At 37.8% G+C, this 27,054-nt stretch overlaps 1 protein-coding gene across 8 annotated transcripts in view; it reads left to right on the plus strand.

The window, feature by feature from the left end:
• Nucleotides 1-27,054, plus strand: part of Stacl (SH3 and cysteine-rich domain-containing protein) — a 788,683-nt gene that overhangs the window by 527,818 nt on the left and 233,811 nt on the right. For all 8 annotated transcript variants that reach the window (XM_071586629.1, XM_071586632.1, XM_071586633.1 and 5 more), the window contains exons 6-8: nt 21,262-21,389; nt 21,975-22,110; nt 24,933-25,111. In XM_071586629.1, coding sequence (XP_071442730.1) covers nt 21,262-21,389; nt 21,975-22,110; nt 24,933-25,111 — 443 coding nt within the window. The remainder of the gene's footprint in view (nt 1-21,261; nt 21,390-21,974; nt 22,111-24,932; nt 25,112-27,054) is intronic.

Consider the following 27,054-nt stretch of genomic DNA (forward strand, 5'->3'; position numbering starts at 1 on the left):
CCGGCGGTGTTGAATGTTTTTCAGAGGTATCTCGATCCCTACTTGAGGTGCTTTGTCGAGGGCACTTTGAGTGAGTACGCCGTCCGTCGGATGGGACGTTAAGCTGCGGACCCCTTGACACCTTTCGTAAAGAGTAGGCTAATGCCGACATGGGGTTTCTCTCCACTCTTCATCCTTTCCTGCCCATCCCCTATGGCGTAAATGACCTCAGCTGTCGGTCGCCTCCCCTAAATACTACTACCACGACGTCTCCTATCATTTGATTTTCCGTTTACAGAAATTACAGACTAAATAGAACAGGGGGCGGTGTCTTAATTGGAGTTAAATACCCTTTCGCTAGCAGGTTGAGGTATCCTGGTAACGGTTTGGAAAGCGTGTTTAATGTAAAGTCCTAAACCCAAAATAATTCATGACAATCGGACGACAAAATAATGAGACTAAACTAGAACCAAACCACCAAATCAAAAGTTTCTCATTTTAAAATAGCGATCATGACGTTATAATCGGGAATATAAATGTATATGTATATATATATATATATATATATATATATATATATATATATATATATATATATATAGTATATATATGAGGTCCCACCTATTGATCGGAGTACATATGTTCTCAAAACAGGGGGTGAAGACAAAAATACCTGTGAGTCGCTATTACATTCCTTAGAGTTATATTCCCCAAATCAGGTTGTCACTTCAGTAATTAGAGGCGATAATATTCTTGATTTATTAGCGACAATATACCCCGAAAAGTCTTAAAAAAAGAAACTATTAAAGGAATTAGCGACCACACAGCAGTAAATGCTGGTTTTCCTCTATGAAGTCCGAAATAAGAAGCCCAAAATAAAATTTTAATTGTTTGTAAAAGGGACTATAAGGGCTTTAAAGGGTGTTACAGAATAAATTTACCAATTTTAAGTATTGTAGTGAACAGCTAATTACTGCGGATGAGTGGAATCACTTCCTTGACATCCCGCACACAGCTGTCTCATTACAAGTAAAGAAAATTAACCCAGAACCTAGCTGGTAGAAAATCATTACGATGTCAAAGGCGATGTCAGACCAAGATGAAAATATGTATATAAGAAATGATATCTCTACGTACAAAAGGAATGAGATCACCTATGATTTCAAAAAGAATTCGAAAGCGTTCTGGCCATATGCCAGAGAGGTTCAAGGAAAAGAGTCAATAGTTTGTCTTAATGTTTGTAATGTCTTCACCATTTTCTCACCGAATGTCTCCTTTAGTTAACCAAATCGTTCCCGCCAGCTGATAACCAAAATTGAAATTTCATGTAATGGAATAGAACGTTTGTTGAAAAAAATTCATCCTGACAAATATTCTGGGCTCGATGAAATACCAGCTCACACAGCTGGTATATTTAAAGAACTAACGTCGGAAATTTCTCCGTATCTAAAATATTTTAGAAATCGCTAGTAGATCACTCCACAATGATTCCATTGATTTGAAAAATGGCTAATCTAATACTTGATTTAAAAATGTTGACAAGGAGGAACCGAGCAATTAAATCTGTTATTACACTTCACATGTATCCAAATCTAAATCTTCATTCGCTCCCTAAAAACCGCGAATTAATCACGGTATTCCTAAAGATGAGTCTGGCCATAATAAAGTCTTATTTATATCTCTCTAAATACCTGACTATTTTCTTTGTATATCTAAGAATATCCTGGTTTTTAAACAAAGTGTTCTTTAAACCCTGTCTCCTCCAAAACTCCATTCCATTATCCCCGCGGTCATCCCTTTTTTCTAATCGTTGTTTTTTCTCCCCACCTCACTACAATCTCTTCCTTCGACTACCGTCTCGTTCCTATCCCCTACCAGTATCAAATATTTTTTTCGGGAGTATCCATAGATATTTCCTTTAATTAATCGTATACGTTATCAACGTCTTTCTCCTAAACATGGCACGTAGACCCGAACGATGACCAAGTAACTGGTTCAGATATTACTTCTGTTAATATTATTTTATCTCACCCTTGCTCTATGCATGAACGTCCAAACCCTTTTGCCACGATTATGGATAGTTTGATTGGTAATATTGAAGAAAAATATTTTCCCCATCCATCTTTCTTTATGTTACAAGTTCCGTATTTATGAACATCTCCAATCTCTGCAAGTCTTTTATGATTGTGTTAAGTCACAACTTGAATGTTTATAGGATGTTTCTAATTGATTTTCAGACGCGATATATTATTAGTTCCTAACTTAAAACTCCTCCTAAATTTCCACCATTTTGTGTAGACCATGAAGTTTGCTAATTCTGGCGAGAACCATTGCACTTAATTACTTAGCGAAAAAGACTCCGAAGACCGGCCGTTTCCTTCTCTACCTATATATTCGAAGGTTCTGCTGCAGTTTCATTTCACTTCCCTTTATGCTTGCTCCTCCCTTGGTCTATTGCAACTTCTCAATTCTCTTTCATTATCCTCCCCTGCGCTCACCAACTCCCACTCGGAGGAGGAAATGAAATCAGCGTTCGCAATAAAGAGTTTGGCTCAGCATTTCCTCCTCATCGCTCCGAAATAAAAATTTCACTGAAGAGTGAAAAGAGGCTGTGTGTGCGACTGAGATTTGGGAACATAAAATATTGTAACGAATGCAAGAAATACGACGAAATAGTAAATAGCGTAGGAGATCTGGTGTCTGAGATGAGATTTTCCTTTTGCCCACCGTAGGTGAAATTCTTTTGCATTTTCGTCCGTTGCCTAATATCCTGATCCGCTGATTAGTTCGTCTTGTGCCCTCGCGCCGCGTTTATCTAAGACTTACATCCCTTCACTTGCTGCTTAAACCTGAGCTCTTCATTTTTGGACCCGCATGAGTGTTATTTAACTTGTGAGTGTGATATCGCGTGTAGGAATTAATATAAAATCAGTTGAGGACCCCAAAGCAGTTAAATTTTTGAAAAATGCCAAGTGGAATAATTAAAAATAATTTTTATTTAAAATAATTGTATTTGATACTTTTGATCAAGGTAACTAAGATAGCAATTTTTGCATAGAATTTTTCACAGGAGAGACTGACATGCTTCATTCATGTGTTTTTCATGATGGGAATTTTATGGCTATCACTTGTACTCTGCCGTGTCATATGTTTACATTGACTTCAAGATCGTTTTTTTATGATCAAACCAGTTATCACAGTAGTTTCAATTATGCTTGGGAAAAGGCATACGTTTCATAATCCGCCAGCACTTTTTTATTTTGTGTATTTTCTTCTTTTTTTCATCAATGTGAAAGATGGTTACGATGTGCATACTCTCTTTACGAAATTCATAACCACGGACAATGTCAACCTTGTGTTCGTTCAATTTCCGATAATTTTCAATTTACTTCTTCATTTTGGTTTTTGGATTGCATTTTTTTTATATGATTACCATAAAGTTTACATAGTCAAACTAATTTACCCTCGATATAGTAAATAAAAATCTTAAGGAATATTGGTGCTAAATTTTGGGATTGTCGATATTTTTTGCATCATTTTTGTGTGTACTGTATAGATCGCTTATTTTGCATATTTTGCATACATAATTACTTGCGTCGATTACAATATTGCCGCGAGTCTATAATTATAATATTTGTCCCAATCTCGGAGATCCATGCCCCAGTTAGCGCAGGAACTTTTAAAACTAGGTGCAATTTACAACCATTGACTACAAGTGTACCAACAAGACGGATTCCAATTGCAATAATTTATTTGTCATCGAAACGGATTAAAAAATGTGACGTTCTGTATCCAGCTAATGAAGAACTACATTTATTTTCTGCGACTGAATAACAAAGTTCTTTTAGACGGGAATATTTAATATCCTTTTATCATTTCTTATTCTTTGTGTTCCAAAGGGACGCAAATATTGGAATCGGTCAATCGTTGCCCATTACAACAGGAACAAAGAAACAAAATTTCCTCGAGGTCACGGAAACATAGAAGTTGATCAATCGGAAATAAATAAATTTATCCAAAGCATCAAGTCTGAAAAAACTTCAAAGGTAAATATGCGGAAATATCTCGGATTTTAATTAATGGAAATTTACGGTAAAAAATTATAAAAAAATATTAATGGGGCAAAAAAGGTTAGCCTTCTTTGTAGGCCACCAAACATCCATGAGTTTGGCAATCCAATATCTTTTGGGTGGCTTCATTTTCTCTCTGAAGTGGTTAGTGAGGTAAATTTTCTATTTTTGCTGTGGGAAAAGAAAAAAACTGGATTAGTTAAAAATCACTAAAATATCATTAAAATCTTCCAGGTTTTCTATCAATTATAAAATAATTGGGGATTATTATCATTATTCACGCATGCAGAAAGGTTTGGGTATTATTCAGTCACCTTGAATATATCGTTGGTAAATTTTATAGTCAATTAAAAGTCATTTGCTTTATATACAAGCTCCCTTAGCTATCTATCATCTGTTTTGTACATGTTAGCCTGTGTCACATTTTGAGAAATGAATATACACATTTGCACAAGCAGTTGCTAGATCTACTTGAATTGTTACATGAGCAGGCGAACTCGGGAGCCTCTCCTCAAAATTTAAATCGCATTCAAAAGCCGATGAAGATTGTAAATTTAAAATGAACGTACCCACGGTCGCAAAGCAATGAAGACCGAAATAGACAAGACTGTAAGTTTGATTAGCTCCAGGTTTGTTGAAGGGTGGGGGGTGAAAATAATGTTTTCAGGTAAGGGGAAGTTACGAAACGCACACTAGGTCACTTGGGTGTGTTTGGAAAACAGTTACCCTTGTGTACCTCAATCACAAACGAAAAAGACTCCATTCTTTCAATCAATCCATCTACACGAGTGCCATCAAAGATTTATTTTAAAATGCGTCATATTTTTTAGAACATGCTCAATGAAAATTTATTTGCGGTAAAAACCGTGAATAATGCAACAATATTTTTATTTTAGACTAGATGGACCCCCCTCCCTTACGTTTCAACCCAATTTGAGTTATCAGTGTTCAGTTGCGTTTTGTGATGCAGTAATAAGTAAGTTGTTCAAGTATTTTTTTGCAAAAGCGTATTCCTAGAATTCAGTTGCAGTTCATGTTTTACCCTGCTGAGATTGTTCCATAAGACTCTCCTTAAGGTTTACTCGTTCCCTTTCCTGCTATTCCTATTTATCTCACTGCCATTTTCTATAAACTGGAAAAATCTAACAGAAATCTTTACCCTCTCTTTTTTGTCCATGTATTAGCCAAAGGTCTACTACTGAAAAATATGAGAAACCGGTGCTAAGGAAATAAAATCCATTAACGTTTTTGGTTAATGTCAACTGAGTCAGCTTTTCCTTTCTCTTTTTCCGGAGTCAGTCTCTTAGGAATATCTTTTAAAACAACGCAAACGTTACAAGAAGAGATTAGTTCTTGAAATTTATCTCTTATCGGACAAGATCGTACGTATCATTAAAGCTGAGAAAGTATGAGAAAAAATTGTTTTTTTTTGGCTGAAAGATTTTCATTTCTACGTGTCTTTTGAGTATGCCAATTTAAACCATGATGTGAATGTATAGGTTTATTTAGGTTAGATAGGTAGGTTTAGGACATTAATTTCGTTATTTAAATCATTATGTTCGTCGTGACGAAAGACTTGAAAAATTTATTTTTAAAATTCAGAACGTGTTCTGTCTTTATTCAGATGTTATAGAAAGCGTTATTTTTGTAAGCACTAACTTTGTAACTTCTACATTCCGGCTCTAAAAGTGGATTTTTATTTTCTGGATTAATAATTTTAAAAATAAAACCAGAATTGTTATATTTATTCATTCTATAAAATCAAAATATTAAATATAACAATACTTTAGGCTTCCAGAGGCTAGTGAGTACACCAGTCAGAAAACTATATATTATTCAATTAATTCTACCTTTACATATTCGGGTGTTTTTGCTCTAGTATGCGTTTGAAGTCTTTCATATATACATCACTCTAATATTAATACACAAATAAACCATGACATGAGTGTTTGAATATATGTGCTCAAGGCTGAGGGAGTTCACGGGCGCTCAGATCCAAGACGTTCAGTCAAGGCATTACTCAAACCATTGTATTTAAAACCTAAAACCCTTTTCACCAAAACTTTTCCTGTCTTAATCTGCTTTTATCTTGCTCACACACACAAAGGAAATCGTTTGCCATGATCCGTCATCATAATTAATGCCGTTTGTGTTATATTTCATGATAAAACAAATGCTTCTTTTTGTTTCAATTTCTTTTCACATCCATCACGTCATTTCGCAGTATTTTTCGCAGTCCAAGAGACATCCATAAAGAACGTTCTGGGGAGTAGTGTCACCTCCTCATTTCTTTGTCCCGTTGCTTTTCTTTCTGTTCACTGCGTTTTCCTCTGCTATTCCTACATTTCTCCGTCTCAATAGTCACCCTCGTCCCTTCTAATAAGATACCGAGTCATATCGGTCTTCATATACAACAGCGTTTGTCGTCTGTTGCGGATGAATTTATTAGGCAACCTGGACGTTGCAAAAGCAATGGCAATGGTAACAAACTGCCACAAATTTGCATGAAAGTCCAAATCCAAAGTCCAAGTCAGAATCCTACGGTCCGTTCCGTTGTTCTCTGGGAACTACTGCTTAGCTCGACCCGACGCCCCTCACGTACTGCTCAGGCTATTTCTCTATACAGCGTTCCCAATGTTAAAGCTATTTACCCGTTATTATGTGTGTTAAAACAATAGGGTATAAAGAATACTCTTTGAAAGATTCATCCACATTTATCAATAGACATCTCTCTAAGAACCCCTGAATAAGAAAAGAAAACTGAATACGTTGGGAGTTTAATTTTGGTCGCTGCTATGGTACAGGGACAAGTATCCCGGACCATATGTGAAAGATTGTCGCTATTGCAATTCATCATATTGTTGTTATTGAAATGAAGAAATTTGCAAACAAGTAGTTGAAAAAATATTGAAGGATCGCACTTTGCATTGGTCCTTTCGAAATTGTTTATTTTTCTGAGTTAACAATCGACTTCTTGTTCCATCTCGAATTCCCTCCCTCAAATTATTTTCAGAATCAATGTTTAACTTCAATCACTTGTTTTAAACTAAGATACCGGCGTCGATTTAAAGTATTTCAATTTATTCCAAACGTTTGACTTTTCAAATGCAAGACGAAGACTTTCGAAAAAAAGTAGCTGACAGTTGTCAACACTAATGTGAAATCGTGATTGATATAAAAGTTAACGGGCAGTTAAGGATTTATAAAACTACGCCATCATAATCAAGTACCATATATTTCCAAAAAATAATAATCTTTTCTTACCATATGGAATAGAGTTTTAACTGTCAATAGACCAGAAAAGCTCTTTCCGTTCTCTTTCCGCTATTTAGTTCTTGGAATGATTTTATATTGAGATTGGGAATATGAAACTAAATTGGAGATGTGAGCGTTATGCTAAAGTAAAAATTAAATACCTCTAATGTAATTGGTAAATATTTCTCTTTTGATTCTATTGACGTCTTATATTGTCCTCATGAACCTCCATCAAATATTCAAACATTATGCCAGATGAATGCGGTTTGACTTTGAAGATATATATTCACAATTAAATGTTTTCAAGCCTTTCGCGAGTTATAATTTGATAACGGAAATGATTATTATTAATATTTCAGTCAACCGCAAAATTCCAATAAAATAAATTGTGAGGTAAATAATGGAACTATTTAATTCTTAATGAGTTAGCGTTCAGTTTTACTGCGACGTATTACGTATCATATATACGAGAACTACAGATATTTTACCGAGTATTTCTAAAAGTTAACATTTTGCATTAACTTTTATTTTAAATTACTGTAGTATCAAATTATTTGCTTTTATATTTTTAAATTATATTAATATAATGTAAAAATCTGGAAAAGATTAAAATGCGTTTCAAGTAATATATTTTTTTCTTTAAAATCAGAGGCCTAAAACGTCTCTGAGTTCTCATGCCGATAATTTTTTATGTTCTTTCAATGCGCATTATTTCTTTATCCTGATAATTTGATTAAAATATAGTTCTCGATAAGCCTTTGGGTTTTCCTTACTTCTAATCTGGTATTTGTTTCCCGGTATTCTTTTAATCTTTTTTACAATATTTGGTGTAAATAAAAGAGAAACTTAAGGACAGGGTTTCAGGAATCCATATTGTGTCAAAATACGCATCTTTGGAAAAAGAAGCCTATTGAATAATATGGGATGCCTTTTTTCAAACTAATTTAGCAAAGTTTCTTAGGAGATATTTCAAACTTTGCATTTCCTTGTAATCATTCCTTGATTATTGTTTCCCTTTTTTATGAGAATATTTCCTCAGGTGTTATTTTTCACATATGTACAAATGCATGAATTTGTTAATTTAAGAATCAATTAACATTGCCATATTTACCAACTCAACATCATAGTTTCACTTCACAAAACTGTTCATTTTGCTTTATAGTTTTTGTGATGAGTTCAAATTTCATATGATGCTCGGTATTTATTGATTCTACGACTGAAAATAAATCCCCTTCTCCACCCAATATTTGTTTGAAATACCAGGGGAGTGCAAATTTAGGTTTTCATCTCGGCCATAATCATTTTAACATGTGCTTCGGCACCATTAGTTTTCTCTGCGAATCGGATGTCTTTATCTACGAAGCTATGACTTATGACTAAAACTTAACGTTATGATTGTTGGACTAGTTATTCCGATTGAATTAGTAGTGCTGACACTGCACGGGAACGTGGACAGTGTCTATGCGTGGAAACCAACCAATAGAAAAGAAAGTGAAGAAGATTTTAAATGGAGGGATACATTAACTTGTTAGAGTTTCCCACATATTTTGATTCAGGAATATTATTTTGGTTCTGCCTGGAGTCCTAACAGGGCTTCATTCATAGTAAACCAGTGTTGTCATTGGAACTACCGTTTCAGTACGGCCTTTGATTATTCCGTCGAATTCTCAAATAGTCAAGGTTTTCCCGACCCCCATTATCCAATGCGAAGGTTAATTTTGATGGTGAGCTTGAAGCCCAACTCGCAGTTAGCCCTATGGCGGGTAAAATTGATGTGTTCGTGGTAAGGGACTACTTCCATCTCTCTCCCAGTGCTTTCCGCGGTTTTCCTTTTGGCCCGAAGCGAGTCACAGAACTTTTATCATTCTGCCCACCTCTTTGCACCGAAATCAATATTTTAAAAATTTCCTTGATTTAAGTATTTTAATCCGAAAAAAATGCGCTAACAAGTTTTCGTTGAACAGGCTCATTATGCCACTTTCTTCTTCGTGGCATTTAATTTTCATTGAGAGAGACTCCTCGAAAGCGATATGATTACTTTGGGGTTCCCGTTTGAAATTTTATATTTTCTACGAATTCTAAGATGTAAACTAAGGTTAAGGTGCCTGATGAACATACTCTTATTCAGAAATTTATTCAGCAGCAAATTAAAGTTATATCTATCTATTCCGGAATGATCGCTTGAGACTCTACCTGTAGACATATTACTGGCTACAGATACTTACTATAAAATCCTTAAAACGACTAATTTACCTGTTTGTAAGAATCTGATAGTGTAAAATTTATCTTGATGCCATCATATGTGATTACACTGCCGACTCTTTTATTTCATATAAGTTACATTTATTCTATTTCTTTTGTAACCCAAGTCTTGATTTAGACCTACAAGGTTAATGGCAGGCTTTTTTTATATTAAGAGATGACACTGTATAACAAGGTCGCGATCAGGTTGATTTTTGTTAACATTTGAATGCTAAATGCCCACTTTTCATAAAAAAATATTTATCTTTTCCCATTCTATTGAAGCAACCGCCGCTGTATTGAACACGCGTCAGTTTTTCGTTTGGTAGATAGAGCCGCAGAGCACGATACAGTACATCTAATGGAAGGTATCATTTCATTCATTCAAGCATCAGAGGTGAAGTACTTTTGAAGGGAAATTTTGAATAGAAGTATTGATAGTATTTACAAATATAAGCACAAGTGCTTTTTTCATCTTCAATTTACAGGCACTATTAAAATCTGGTTCCTCAACTTCTGTTCTGCGATCGCCTTCTCCAATATTTAAAAAGGTGTTAATTTCACGGCTCTACATCTTCTTATACCGTTTTCTTCTACTGTTTTCTTTTTTTTCTCATTCCGTTACAAACTTGAATATCTTAACTTATTAATTCTAAAGCATAACTTTTACTCTTTACTGCATGTCAATAACTCTTTTAAATTGCGTGACCACTCAAATATTATTATTTTTCCTTGATCGTTTCGTTTATAGCATTTTCATTTTCTTCTGTTATCACTGCTTCTTAATGAGTTATTTAGACTGTGTAAACATGGAGAAGGTCCATATAGGCTCATATTTAATTCATTTGTTTGGCAATGGGCGATGTTTTTTTATTGATCCTTTACTTTTGTAGGAACATTTTCCAACCTCGCTACCGCTTCTGAAATGTATACAGTGAAATGCTAATCAAGGTTATACAACGGTTGTTCAAAGTGTTATTAACTACATTGAAATGATAACGTTATTTTTAATGCATGAATCTTGACTTTATTCCACTACTCTGTGCGTTTCTTCTGCTTTGTAATAAGTATAATAAATATGAAAAATTTCTTTGGTAGTTTAAACTTAAAAAAATTATTTCTCATAGTTCTGGAACAGGAGAAATGGTTATATTAGGTTGGGAAAAGCGGACTCGTTTCGAAAAAAAGGTTTATTGCTCTTATTTCTCCGTTTAGTGACTATCGCCACCTTCATTTCTAATGTAGCCGTCAAATCTAAGTCCGCCTGACTCAATTTGTGAATACTTGAGGTCGTAAGTCACTAATTTAAATCATTTTTTGCTAGTTAGCCAAAAACGGAGGGAAGCAAAATGAGAGCTGTTTTAGGAAAATGAATCACATATAATTTTTCTAGTAAATACTTTGTTTTTCGAGACACTTTACTGTAGGGGACAAGTTTTGCGTTTCATAGCATTCACGAATCTAAGGTTACATGCACGGAATAACTATGCATTAGAATCACACTGTGAAATATGTTGCATAATACTGCTCATGATGAGGGTTTTTTCTTCGATAAAATTTTGGAAACAATACCATCATTATACCTCTAATACTTGATTATTCGGATGCATAGCCATCTATACGATAATAATCATATGCCAAGCCAAAACACCTTGTAGTTGGAAAGTAACTTGACACAAATGCTGATGAGTCATTTATTAATAGTAGTGAATGGCCAACTACTTCACAATTTATTCACCTCAATTATTTATAAAAAGGAATCTTCATTTTTTTTTAACCAGAGGACTCTGGTAGACCTTAGTCATTCCAGTGTCAGAACCAACAGTCCCAAAATCAGAGAACATCCTGTGTTTTTCTCAAATTTTCAAAGTCGGTATCGGTACTCATAAAGTTAAGATAGTGTTTTTTCTGGTTGAAAAACATTTTCGAAGTGCCAAATAAAATGTACCCTCTGGCTTGCGACACATCGTGGCTACTTGAGCTGAAATCTTTTAGCAAAAAATATTTAAACTGCAAGCAGTTGTATCATTGTATGCTCCTCAAAGTTGTGTGCTATTATGTTCTTTTACCACCATTCCTATGTAATAGGCTAAACAATTTTACTAATTGAAACTGCCGAACCTTTTAAAGACAAAACTGGCTTGTAGCAGAGGATAGTGTTATAAGAATACCATATTCTGTGGTTCACCTAAGGAAAAATTATACATTTGAGGAACAGCGTACTCCATAAAACTACGATGGTATTGCTACTTTAGTACGTGCATTTATTCGGTACGTGCATCGTATACCTACTGAGAGTATATTTGAATTTATTTAAACGCATATTTTATAAGGGGGTAATTTGAAAACTTCGCACGAGAGCCAAAGGAGGAGGATTTTAGATTAACAAGACAAATTTCAGGATATATACTATAAAAATTCACAGTCTGCTGATTGGAAAAATAATGCAACATTTGCAATCGGTTGGCCACCTTCGATTTGCGTAGTGATTTTTTAATTAAGTAAGATGAATTCCAGAATATTTGCACATTTAGGTATGCCATTAAGGAGAGGTCGTAGATGGCATCCTTTATAGGTTAAATACGGATAACCAGGATAAGTAAATCTATGATTAATTGTATTTGCATATTTTTTGATTGTTCAAAATGAATTTTTGCCACTTGTATAGTGTTGCACTGGTTTTCTCGGAAAAACATTCTTCTGCATAAAAGAGCATTATTTGGCAAAATATAATCAATCATCAAGAAGATAACTCATTGTTTATATTCTTCCTTTGCATAACTGCTAACCTTGTTTCTACTAGTTTAATTGGTAATGGCTTCATAATGCCACCTACTATTCTGCTCCTATGAATAAAAGGAAGCTCAAGAGATTAAAAATTCAATCATTGGCGACACTCAACATATTTGTATGCATAATTATAAATGAGCAAATGTATTTCGTGTAAAAAATTAAGAAAAAAGTTGATACTTCTGATTAACTGAAAAATCGAAAACGGAAGTTTTGTTAAACCTCACCCCATTATTTAGCCTTTAAGGAAAAGAACCTTGAATCCCTTAATAATCCATGGATTTCGTACGAGATGCCGGAATATCAAAAATTTACCCATACTGCCCATATTTACTCTCGCGAGTGTAGGATATTTATTTTAGTTCCAGAATTAGTCACAAGACTAGATTTTGTGGCAATGTCAAGCCTTGATTATCATTCAATATGAATTTAAAAGAAGCCTACTACCGAAATTATATTTTCTTTAACTTGATCATCGTTACAAGTCTGACCACACTTCATCCTAAGGGGTGTGAAATGATCATTTCAAGCTTCATTACTGGTATGTTAATATTGGCTAATTTTTTGGTAAGAGCAAAGAAATACTCTCCTCAATGAAATACTTCTGATGCTTCATCGTCTTCTCCGCAATCTTGCTAGTTACTGTCGTCCTTATCCACAATCTTCAGCTGATAATCATCTATTTTCAAAGATTCATTTTATTGAATGAAACCCCTTCAAAACATATGTAGATATATAAGGGTTTATTGCAGTTTTGAAAAGATTTACAGAAAGAAGAGACGATACAATTACATCTCTCAGCAAACAGCGTTTTTAACAGATATTTTTCTCGGTGTAAATTTTATATCTAATGAGAAAATATCTGACACTATTCAGTTACATTTATTTGCACCAAGCTGGAAAGCAGGATAGAATTATTAAAATTTTCTCCTAGTGCTCTCGCAAGAATTATCAGGGGAACCAACGGTTTGCTTTAATGACCTCCCGAGGACTTAAAACGAATTTTAAAATATTCGTCCACCGCGTCTTTTTTCCCTCCGTTCTATTTTTCTTTTAGTTTATCTCGTTCCACATTCACCCGCCTGTATTCTCGCCCGTAATTTGTTTACTTTTCTATCTCACAAATGAGAAGGCAGCCGGTGGATCGGGAATCCGGCATGACGTAAACGATCCTTAATCAAGCAAAATGAAGGCATTCCTCCGCACTTCATTACCTCCTTCGCGTTTGTCATTTTCACCTGTGGTGGCTCCATCTTCCCCTGGACGATATTTCCCATTACGCCGCAGTCCCCGGGTACAATTTCATTCTATTGCCTCCCTACAACTCCAGCCCTCACACTAACAAAATCCTCCCCGCCCAATCTTCATCCCCCCCTCGCTCTCCTATCCACTCGTCGGATATCCTCGGCCAACCCTCGTCCTGTCGGTCCAATTAATTTTTAATACCACTTGCTAAACACCTCCCTCCTTCCTTCGCCCACTCCCACTTCCACTCCTGCGCCCCCGACCCATCCCCCTTATCATCCTGAATTAGTTTGCTCTCACCTCCGCGCCCCTACTTTTCTGCCAGTCTCGGTGACCACTTGCTCGACCCCATCCTCCTGGTACTCCAAAGCTTTCCACCTGCTCTATTTCCATTTTTCCGCTTCGCATTCCAATCTTCCTCCATGTTGCCGTAATGCTCCGATGAACCCAACCCTCGCCCCTGCTTCTCCTCACTCACCTCAACTTCACTCCATCTCCCTCCGCCATCCCCCAGGTCTCGTCATTCTCCTCTTCACCTCCTTTGTCCTTTTCCACTTTGGCACGACTGTTGTGCTACGTTGGTCATTATAAAGTCGCTTCCCGGGCGACGGTGTTAGGCGCGTATCTCTCCCTCACTCCACCCGACTACAGTAGTGTCAGCTTTTGTGTATTGAAGATGTCATATGGGTCACTTGGCTTCGTGTCGTGATTGGAGTTCCGTGCACCAGCGACGGTGGCTTTGTGAGTTATCTCGTGGGCCATCAGATAGAGGATTTGTTGTTCGGCTATACTTTTTTCGCAGAGTCTTCTTCCGAGAGAGTGAGAGATTTATCGCAAAATTTATCTCCGCTTACATATAAAAGAATATATTTAGTTTTGTCCTGCGCTCGGTGCTTTTTTTTTGGTAAAAATCATTCATATGCATGCTTTTAAAGTGATTGCTGCGTTGAAGTGTAGATATGGCCATTTTTCTATATTTCTCAAGGTATTTATAGTATAACAAAATATCTTTTTTGTATGAATTTGCCTTCTGTCTCGCATAATAAACTTTTAAGAAATGTTTATTTGCATCGGAAACCAATATTTAAATCGTTGAAATTTCACTTTCACCGTTTTGGCATTTCCCTTGAATTACTTTACCTTTATTCTATTTTTGATATAATGTAAATAAAATGATTTGCATAGTAAATATATCTCTGCAAAAAATAGGAATCAGCTCTTTGAAATAAATAAATTTCACGACTATTTTAAAATTTTCACACAAAAAATAAACCCTATGATTATTTTTCAGTTAGAAATAAATATACTACATTGCAGAAAAGCTAAAGGTAAGAGACCTAGTGAAAAAAGGTAGTGCTAGATAGTTGATAGGAGGTAAGCGTTTCTGATTGGAATACATTAAAAGAGATTTTTACAGAGCTCATGAGGGAAATACGTTGAAGTAGATACAAATTTGTTCTTTAACATGGTAGCATTATGTGCGTTGTAGAGTAACTAATGGAAGAGGACCACAGCGAAGTCTCCTCGGAATGGAAACTTATGATGCTTATCGGTACAGAACTTGTATATTAGCTCTTAGTCAATGTTTCACCTCAACAGGTACCAGAGTACAGTCATAAATAGAGAATATGCCTTGAAGTGATTGGCCACAAATATAGAGTTTAAAATACTCTTCGCAATAATTTATTTCTTTATTTATTTATTGACTTAATTGGGCGAGGTTGACTAATAGTCCCTTCTTCCACCTAACGCTAAATTGTAGATATTACATTGAAGACAATCACATACAACCAAGCCCTATATGGAGGGAAATTCACCTAGGTGGGAATCGAACCCACGACCTCTGGGTTGGTAGGCGAGGACGTTACCCCGCCGCCACCGAGGTCAATAATGAGGAAGCAAAAGCTTAAAGCTAAAAATAAATCTTAACTCTGTAAGAATGGAATAATTTTCTTAGACAAACCGTGGCAATCACTCTCTTTATTTTAGTTGCATTAGTCGAAGATACCTTTACTTTAGATCCATGAGCCCTCATGGAGAAAATTACTGTATTGTAAACTCAATCTCTCTTCGATTATGAAGCTCAATTATTTGTTAGGGCATTTCTTAGAGAACTGTTAATGACGCACCTTGACTGCATTCTGCGAATGAAGTTCACATAGCTCAGAAGGCTCAAAAAAATATGCTGTGCGCCCAACTGTCAATTGTACGCGTCTTTAATCACTCACTGGAAGTCACATCGAACATTTTTATGTGTATCTCTGAAAGCTAGATCGGATATCATCCTGTTGGATAACATTATCTTTCTTCAAGCATACTCAATAAGAAATTTGTTTACCTTCAGAATCAATAAGAAATTCTGCCAAAGAATGGACAGAATTTGAGTGGTAGCCTTATGGTAGAGATATAAGGATATTTGAATCAAACAAAACTGCAGGATTTCGTTTGATGATAAATTTAATTCAATTAAGGAGAAAGGGATGTATTTCCCAATGGGGTCACTCTAACGACAACGAACTATTTTCGTTGATCAAGACTCGTTTGGCTAAGTCGGTCACGAAGGGGAGCAATGGGCTGGCGGCCGCGACCTGAGGTGAGAGTAGTCACGATACTCAGCCTGTCCGCTACGCAGGTAACTTACATCAATCCATCGGATCGTTCAAACAGAGAGCCACTAGACTAATCCCTTCTTTCTTGTGGATGAACAGCATTTATATCCCCGATAAAGGATGCACAGGGAAAACATAGTCATTTTCAGGGGCGCGAACACCTCCGACTACTTGGTATCATTGCCCAAGAGCGTTTCTCACTTTAAAGGCCCTGAAAGTTATATGGCATCTCCCTCCCGCCATGTCCCAGACAAAGTCGGATCAACGTAGTTTCTTAGGACGTTCTGTTTACGTGTTCCTACCCCTTACGCTAGTCGAAGACGAGTGAGTGTCCCGTTTCGTTCGGGGCGGGTGTAGTGTGAGTGTGACAGACGCCGACGAGGAAGGAGTATCTCAAGAGAGGAGGAAGGAACGGGAAAGGTCAAGGGTTTGCGGGAGGGAAGGTTGGCGGAGGGACGGAGCCAGGAAGGAGCGGAGGCGCAAGGGGAGGAGGAGGAGAGGGGAGGATATGGCGAGGGGTGCGCGCCCTCTCCTTGGAGGAGTCGAGGAAGGCCGTGAGGAGTGTATGCTGCTGGGGCCATGGCGTGTGCGCGTGACTGTGTGCCGTGTTGCCGGGGGAGGTAGGAAAACTCGAGGGGATTCTGGAGTGGCTGCTGAGTTAGAGCGGGGAGGAAGATGAGAAACTTAGGACGGGAAAGGGCGGAGAGGTAGGGCGGTGGGGGGGTGGGTGCGACGAGAAGGAAATTCGGGTGCTCCGAGGAGAGGAAGGCTCGAGGAAGGGAGCGGTGTGCGAGTGTCGTGGGACGAATAATGGAGAGGAATCCCACCCCTCCCCCTCCCTACTTTCTAAGAAGTAGGGCTAGGATAAAGGATTTGCCACTTACCGCACAATGGCGGACTTCCTCTCCACAAGCGCAGGGTCTCTACTGTTGTGCAGCCCGCGAGCAACCGGGGGGATTAGGGGTGAGGTCAGGTTCCCGATCCGCCCAAGTCTGATTGCACGGTAGGAGTCATTGTGGGCGTCCCTTGACAGCTGTGGTTATATACTCCATTAAAGCCCGGCGAGAGAATAGGAACACGGATCCCGGTTAGACTTGGAGAAATGTTTTGGGTAGGGTCAAGGGGTGGAAGGAAGCTTGAAGTCAATGTTAGCACACCCTTTAAGAAAGGTGTCAGCATGTCCGTTGTCATTTTCACTCCTCTCGAGGAAATTACCCAGGTGACAGTGAACTTCCATGTGTTCCAAGTGCCCGTGCGGAGTGAAAACCAGAATAAAAGTATACAAAAATTCTTTTATTTTGGTTTTCACATGAGATCCATTTAATATAGGTCTAAATTCATCAAATATTCTTATTCAGTTTTGTTTTAACTCGCAAAATACTAAAAATAAGTAATAATACAAAATGCGTTCTTATGGCAATGCGTTTCAAGAAACCGAGGGTATCGGAATGGTGTAGTAGCTAGTGTACTGGCTTCCCACCGAGAGGGCTCAGGTTCTAATCCTAGAGGCGGCAGATATTTTTTACTGGTATCCTGATCCCTACTAGAGGTACTTTGTGGAGTACGTGCACACTTACAGTGAGTACGCCGTCCGTCGGATGGGACGTTAACTTGCAGACTTCTTGGCGCCTTTAGTTAAACGTGACGCCAGGTTTCTCTCTACCCTCCCTCCTTTCCCATCCATCCCTAATGGCGCAAATGACCTTGGCTGTCGGTCGCTCACCCCCTAAGTACTACCACTACCAGAAGATCGAGTACGCCAGAAGAATATCATAGCATGACAGACATGATAACAATAAATCGTGGAGATATAGTAATTATTATTATATATTATTATATTTTATCAACTGAAACAATTGGTCTTGCGTATTTTGCGAGTGCGTGAGAATGGTTTGCTAGACCGTAGATTAGGCAAAATATGACGGGAACCTTCGGAAATGTGCTTTTGAAAACATTGGAATACATATTCTCTATAGAAGTCGGATTAATGTACAGGAACCGTTTGTTCACGTTGCAACTAATTAGTAAAATATACTTCCAAATTTATTGAATGAATTGGTATATTTGCCAATTATTATATTTTAATAAAGCAGACTTTCAGTTAATGCTGAGTATTTCTATATTAGTATGCAAAAATGAGAGCTAATCTTCTAAAACCTACTTTTTTCCAATGATGTAAAGTTGTGAATATTCAATCATAAAACCATGATTTTAGTGTACAATCGCGTTTGGAAATGATTATATGAAAGAATTAAATGTAATATTTATATTTTTTAATCTCCAGATTTTAACTATTACAACTATTTAAAATTTGCCGTATCGGTACTCACAGCTCTCTTGTATGACGCCCTCTATTTTCTCTTATTCGTTTGAATTCGTGCCTCATTCGGCGTCAAATGAGTTTAAGTTGAATTTGTTAGACGTGCTCTTGAACCCTTTCGTTCATTATAAGAATACGTCCAAGGATATCTTTTTGTGAGCATAAATATTCAATATACACTCTCCCACCGTCACTACTAAACTCATTTCGCTTACGAGTAAACGGATAGAGGACTTAGTTCATAAAAAAGGTAAAACATATGTATGTGTGCATCTAATGTCTTAATCCTTTGCTTAATATAATCGGTATAATCTTAAACATGCATATGATTCGCACATTAATGCAGAAGCAGAATATTTTGCAATGAAACAGATTCTTTATCATAAAAGATACTTAGGCTACATAATAATAATGAAACCATCAAAATACTCACACCTTTGACTGTAAATTTTCCCGCAGTAGTTTAAAATCCCGACAGGCGGCATATAAGTACATTTTAATTGATATTAAAGGCTAACATCATAATTTTTTATGGCAATGGAAATTTATTTTTTCTCTCCCGTCGAACAGCAATATAACAATTGATGACTACTCTTACCAAGAATGATGTAATAGTAGTACAAGTAGTACAAGGATACATTATTTCCTCTCCAAGCACTGCATAGCAAGCATAAAATTTCTTGTAAAAAATGTTGAGCATGCATCTTATTCCTTTTCCACCAATCTGATGTAACCTTTCCAGTTCCCTGTGTCCCTTTGGAATACATTCAATATGTCCCCATCCCACAAGCATCCTCAATGGTCACGTTCAAAGGCATCTCGCGACCCGAAATGTAGGCATCGGAAAGTATAAGGGAGGGGGGGAATGATGTAGGCGGTGAGTGGACGAGAAGGCGGAAGGGAAAGAGGGGGGGGGGGAAGAAGAAGAGGTGTAGAGAGAGTTGCGGACCGAAGAGGAGCGGGAGAAAGGGGAAGGGAGAGAAAGGACCGAGAGAGAGCCGAGACGTGTGGAAGAGAGCTGGGAGACGGGGTGAGACGATCCCCCTCCCCTCTTCTCATTCACCTCTCCGAAGACGGGCATCTCCCTAGAGTTTCCAAGGATTGCGTCTCCTTGGTTCCCTTGGGCTGTTGGGGTGGAAGTCCTCGGGCTCCTCCAAAGCAGCGGCATCCCCGGGGGAGGAAGGAGGCCGCTCCCCATCCCCACCCTCTCTTTTTCCCCGTCGTTTTCACCACCCCCGCCATTCTCGCTCCTTTACAAAAAACATGCACGAGAGCACGAGCAAACACGCCGGCGCCCACGCACGGGCGGAATTGGGCAGCATTGGGTGTAAAGTGTGCGTGCATGCGTGTATCGGTGGGGTGGGTCTGGAAGAAAGGGTAGTGCGTGGGAAGGATGAGAGGGTAAGGGGACTCGGAATCTACCTCGAGGGCTTTCTGTTGCTGAAACCCGCTGCCGTTCACGGTAACCTCGGGGGGAGAGGTTTAGTTAGAGCGGTCGGGTGCTTTAATGTGACTAGGGAAGCGTATTGAACTGAGCAGTTGGATCAAAGATGGCGACTATCTTATAAATAGACTATGATCCGCGCGATTTCAATGCCATTTAAATTGGTGATTTTTCATATGCACACGTACGAGGTGAGTTTTTTTAGCGCTCGAAAGTCATTTGAGGAGGTTGGAGTATTTTTTCGGAGGTAAGAGTTTTTAATATCGATCATAATTGCCATTAATGGATGATGTCTTTTTAAATTAAATTCAAATAATGGCGTAATACCACGTGAACAAGTGCGGCCATAATTATCAGAAATGATTAGCAGAGGCAATTAGGTATATACAATTAGAATTTGATAATAGATAGAGTTGCACAAGTATCGAATTATAGATATTTTGAAATACGTTACCATACCTTGTTATTGTAACTGGAGTCGCCGAGATATCCAAATCTCTTTTTCAGAATCCTATTTACGTTAGAGTTCATTGTTCGATCCAAGTTTTTTAGTGGAAAATTATTTGAAGCTCTCATTATCAGAAAATACCCTCCATTACGAGAGGGTATTTTCCTCCATTACGCTATTACATAGCATTTTTTTAAATATCATTAATCAATTTGTAAAAATCTTTGTCTTTATTTCAGAGCCAAAATAATAACTAGAAATAATAAGATAATTTTGATCGCTAGTTCTCGCTGAATTTTCTATCAAAGTAATGCATATTATAATTCTATATTACTGCACAAATTGCCACAAGGGTGTGTCGTGGGGGGTGTCAGGGCACCAGCGTCTATTTTCTTTATTCATCCCGTTGTTCGAATCTACAAATTTAATTTATTTGCCATTAATTGGGTGCACTGTACTTGAAAATATTCTAAGACCTGCCTTTTCCCTTCCAGGGTCAAGAAACTTTATATTTATATACCTGATACTCCATCAGGTATATTCATTTAATTTTCTGATTTTTCTTGTTGTATTTAATTGATAAATCAATTTTCTATTTTGTGAAAACATAAAAGAGCTAACTGCGGCTTTAATGAAATACAAGAGAAAATATGGTACATAATTTTGTGTTTGTATTCATATTTTTTCTAATATTTGGAGTTAATCTGAGGTTTAAAATTTGCTTTCCGCACTATATAAAGTTTTTCCTTTATTTGGAAATGTTTATTAATCCCAGGACGCAATAAGAACTAAAAAATCTTGGGAAAATTTGTTCAAAATTTCCCGCTCTTTCCGTTACAATGAAATGAGTTTCATTGCAGGCCACAGAGCAAGGGCGTCGCTACGAGTCGCTGTCAGCGCAGTGTCGCTCCGTGGCGGGTCCACCGGATCTCGCTAACTTTGCTCGCTCCGTCCCGGTAATGCCTCATCACCATCACCCATTACCCAGGTAAATATGTTAGCATAAAAAATAAAATAAAAGTTTTGAAAAAATTCCTACACGTTTTTTGGGATGAACGTATATTGAAAGACTCAATGTAATTCATTTTGCTCATAGTTCTTTTGCTCGCTCGTAGCATATGCAAGCTGAAAATAAGAGTAGTGCATTGAAGAGGTGGGTAATTCTAAGTTATAACCTCCATTAGTTAACACTATAATCCATAAGTTATCGGCCATTAATTTGTAACAAATATTGGAGTAATTATGTGAAACTTATATGCATCTTCAATCTTCTTAAAGATTCGTATCATATGCTGATTGATTATTTGTCGATTCGTAAGTTAAAATTTACGAATTTTTCTTTAGAATATCGTAAATCTACAGGTTTATGGTCAATGACATTGGTCGCAAGTCATTTGTAAGAGATGGAAAAGGGAATTCATGCAGTGGAAGTTACAAGAGAAATTTTGAAACCTAATTTCAGGGGTTACGAGTATTCGTAATTGCTTAATATTTTCGTCCTAAAACTTGAGGATATCTTAGCTTCACATGTCATAGATACGCTCAAAATTTGATTCGAAATTTCCCTCCACAGGCCGAAAGCATTCGCTCCTCCCCAGCCGTCGACGGGGCAGTCGTCCTCTCCACCATCTCCCGGTGGCGGAACGAACCTGGACATGGGAGGCTTCGACAACGACGCCAACTCCTTGGGGGTGATGGGATCAGGAAACGTAAGTAGCCCAAACCCTTCTTTCGCTTAAACCAGTGGCGTAGTGGGTCGGCCGGTCGACGGACGATCACATGAGGGCGATGCCACGGAGGGAAGTGGGAAATAAAGAGGGGGCCAGCGGAGGGTGAGCCATGCAGAGGGGAATAAATAAAACTCCCAAGGGGAGAGGGGTGGGGATTAGGGGTGTTGCGGGAGAGAACCCGGCGTCCCCGTGGAGCTCAAAATTTCGGAATCCAGTCTTTTGAGAGGGGGGGGGGGTTAGTCACTTTCCCGCCACAACACTCCACTTCTCGCACGCCGCGTCGCTGTTTGTTTTCCGCCTTGGAACGGGGGTCACGCTTTCCGCCGCAATTTATCGATTGGTGCCCTTCAGTCGAGGCCGCGCAATGCGTTCGTCGAAAACACCTGTGAAACAGGTGGCGGATGTGGTGCAAAACGTTGACGGAAATTTTCCATCGCATTTCACCCAAGCAAAATTGCTTGCAAACCCCTTTACCGATTTTGGACAAATATTCATCCTGCTAAACGAATTCTCTAACACAAGCCCTAACAATTCTCTATGGCAACCTTTAATTTCGATTTTCCTGCTCATTCTCTCATTAAATTTGGTGCTGCAGTTGGACACCCATTCAGGCGGAATAGAATTTTTCATGACACTCGAATTTCTGGAACTCTCCATGTGTTCCATAAAGATCTTTCTTTTTGCTACTAATATATATTAAGGGGAAATAGGTTTCCTATTGTTATTGCTATCGTTTTTCACCTTGTACCTTTTTTACCTTGTATTCAAGCGTAGTGGTATCTTACAAAAATTACGTGAGCAAATTTTAAAGAAATTCATATATTTGAGAGTAAATTGATGACCTTTTACGTTCTCAAGTATTTAGGCTTATAGGTTATTATCCATCAAGATTCATGATATTTTGAAAAAGCTGTGAGGTAAAGATTTATCGCAGCACTACCAGGAAAAGATATAATTTCTTGTTGAATCTTGGTGGCTAGTTAGTGTTTTCCCTCTTATTCTAATTCGTTGTGTTTTATTGTGTGCTGTCATGGATTTCAAGAGTAGTGGTCGTAAAGACAAAGATTAAGGATTTCGTTCAGATGACAACACACTATAATTCAAAGAAATAAAATTAGATACTTTGAATCATTTTAAGAAAGTTAACATTTGGAAGTAGAAAAGAAGGTTTAGAATTACCAAACCTACAAGACGGTAATACAATCAGAACACAGAATCACACATACGCTGGATTTCTAGGAAGAGAGGAGAAAGAACAACCACGGTGAATGGTCGGAGCCACTTAAATATACTCACTCGTTGCGTATGAAAATTTATTTGACCAACAGAATAGTCAGACGTTGAATCCGCGCTTTATTAAGTGGCGATTCGCGAAGAAATTGAGGGAGAAAATAAGAATCATGACAAAAGACAGCTTAGATAACTTGCTTAAAATAATTTAAATAAAAAATCATTCGAAAGATGCCATTGCTAATATAAAGTGAAGTATAATATTTAGTTTCAAAATACATGTGCTGGACACTTTGCAGTTAGTGAGAATATAGATTTTACGAGATTATTACTTGAAAATTGCAATCTAAATCCTCGTGCTTATGGTATAATAAAGTAGTTTTTGTATAAGCATATATCATTTGTCCACCAACCATCTTTACTAGTTAATATGTCTTCTAGGCTAAAATTAATCGAGAGCGTTTATTTCTTAAATGACTGATCAAAATGTATGAGTGAGATGTATTCGTTTATAAGAGTATATTAGTAAAAATATTATTCCTCCAGGTAATATAAAATCATAAATTTGAATCAGGTGTGGTACATAGACCGTTTAGCTACTGAATGACGGGCCTTCGGTTTAAATCCTATCAATAAATCAATGAAGTGTTCTTCTAAAACATCCTGGGAAACTAAATTGTAGTACAGAGGAGCACTCAGATCCTGAATGTATGAATTTCATCCACATTCTAAATTAGTTTCGAATGAGCTCAGCCCTTACCCTTGTAATCAACCCTCAGGTAGATTGCGCTGGGCGGAGAGAATGAATTGAACAAGCCGCTTGCATGTAAGGTAGTCCAAATTCATACATATTTCATCATGAGCTATACGATTAAATCAGTTTTTGACTCATTGCGTCCATCTTTCACGACTACGTATGTATGAAGCATTAATTGTCTCTCACGAATGACCAGTTTTTCACGTTGAAGCCTAGAAATGCTAGTAATCTTCCCCTGTTGATAAATGTTCTGCGACATTTTTATAAAATTCAGAAGAGGGCACTATTTTTCTCTAAGTTTCAATAATGCGGCACCGAATGAGCGAAATAAAGTGTTGTAATTATAAACGTACGGGATGAATTCCAAAACAATTCGGGACAGGAAGAACGCCTCCCGCGTTGAAAAAATAGTACACGCACAAAAGAATTCTCGGCCCTGATAAACAAGTAAATTTGCGCAGAGGGACAACAAAAGGACACGCCCTTCACCATTAAAAGCCATTCTTTGTGCTACCAAACGCTCGACGGCGTTTTCTTTGTCTGAGGTCGTTCGGGATGCATGTTTTAACGGAATGCTGCGGCGCTGCCGCGAGTACTCGCTCTCCGCGCTTCATGAAACCCTCGATTAGCATTTAAATCCCCATCTCCCTCCGCTGGACAAAGGCGGGGGAAAATGAGTCTGAGGGCCACCAATATATTTATCGCCCTCTTCTTCTCTAGTACCATGAAACTGGGGCCGGGGGCGAACCCCGCACTCACCCCTCGACCACACCTCCCTTCTCTCAGACGCGCGACGCGTTTCTCACCGGCACAGGATTCGCTGGTGCTGCCGCCGCCGCTCAAGAACGAGATCGTGCTGGAGCGGAGCGGGTCGTCGGCGGTGGCCCCGCTGCGCAGCAGGTACGACGCCCTCAAGAAGGACGCCTCGGAGCTGGAGACTCAGATCAAGCAGGCGGCCGACGCCCTCGACACACTCATCAGGATGCAGCAGAGGTACTGGCGCCTAATCAGGACCAGGGGGACGGCGTTGGGAATATTCATTGCCCCATATTTATTCTATATCTGCGGCTTTTCCTTCACGTCACCCACTTTTCCCCTCGATGATGTGGATTTTTTTTTCGGCCCCACGGAATAAACTGATTAAATTCTGATCCGTAATTGATGTCTCATAAATAACAAAAACATTTGTGAAGAAAGGTAGATTCTTTTAAAGTCATCCCATATTGTCCCTTAAAGTTAAACTTCAGTATCTCGGAAAACAACGTACGAGTATGTGGAAATCATTTTAATAACACTAAAATCATAAGCATGTATAATTACAACTAAAAAATTTCTTAAATGTAAAAAGATATATTTGGATGAAATAATGTTCTCATGTGTATTAAGGATTCTCAAATGGAAATATGGGTTCATAGATATTTCATAACAGTGCTTGTTTGTTACGAAGAATATCAAACTTTCGTTGCGCGCCTTGTCTGCCGCATAATTCAAAATTTACTCGCTTTGGAGAAATATGCCAATTCATAAGGAAAGAAAATTATGCACTCTTTTGTATATAATTGAAGGCCTTTTTCTTTGATTACGATTGACTTTTGGGAGGGATGTTAAACCAAGTCCAAAGGTTTTTTTTCTTTTAAGGGATGAGAGACGTTCTGCATGAATCTTACGCATTCTTTTGTTCCATTTTTTAAAATAACCATGAAAAAAGAATTCAAATGTACCGTAGTCACCAGAAAATCACGCTATGCAAATAATCACTGATGAAACTGTCCCTCCAGAGATGCTAGATTATCATTTATCATCGCCTTAAAAGAACTTGAAAATGATTTTTTAGTTTCTCGGATTTTGGTACGACCAAAGTAAATAGGCGAAGGTCTCCGTCACATCAATCATTTTATTTAGAATAAACATTAAGTGAAAGGATATAGAAATAATTGGATAATCGGTATGAAAAATGTTTTCGTGAGACGTAAAAGATCTTATTTTCTCCTATTAGAAGGTGCCTATTTGATATATAAATGATGGTGCCAAAAATTGCATTAAAGAAGGGGAGAAGAAATTCCTATTATGCGGGTTCTTTAAGATGGACGAAAAGAGGTAAAAATAGAATCGGAAATACCTCTCACAATGTTATGACGCTGATCAGTAATTGATCCAGACGTAAAAATTGAACCAATTGAATTTAATCTGTTCTTTCACAAGATGTTCTTAAAGATTTAAAGCACGTATTAATTGCTCTCTACTATAGTATTACTTCATAAGTAAACTTAAATTATGAAATAGATATAAATATTCATCTAAACGATAAATAAAAGCCATGAAATACCAATAAATTTGAAATATATCATAAAATATTTTAATTACCTGTAATTTAATTTTGCTTTTTAATATGAGAATATTTGCCACTGCATCATTCGATCTAAATTATTTCAATTAGTGAGTCTCCCTCAAAGTTGACCTAATTTTCTCAGTGAATGATTGCTGGATACCATGATAAACGATTGCGAAAGTAGTACCATGTTCGAGACTGAGATTTGCGTGGCTCAAGTACTTATTTTTTAAGGTCAGCGATTGAGAAACGGCATATACGAGCTTAATCTTGGGAATGGAATATGAGAGAATTCCAATATATTGCATTGGTTTCTTTGGGCCTGCCAGCACGGGCAGAATGGGCCATCATTTTTAATGTATTTAGAGAATTAGCTTTGCTTTTTTCATTTAGCTTCCAGCTAATGTCACCTTCAAACCATAAATAATTTTCAGCTAAACATTATGTTGAATGTACGAGGGTCATCCGGAAAGTAGTACCCGTTAGTGCCGCATGAAGTGCTGACGACGCGAGTAGCCGCTGGACGAGGTCAGATAGCTTCAGTGGCTTGTCTGCCTTCTCTGAGCCAAGTTGCGTGACGCTAGCATTGCCTGTGTTGTTTCTGTGA

This window comes from Hetaerina americana, unplaced genomic scaffold (genome assembly GCF_022747635.1).
Source record: "Hetaerina americana unplaced genomic scaffold, ioHetAmer1.1.p SCAF_24, whole genome shotgun sequence".
NCBI classification, from domain to species: Eukaryota; Metazoa; Arthropoda; class Insecta; order Odonata; family Calopterygidae; genus Hetaerina; species Hetaerina americana.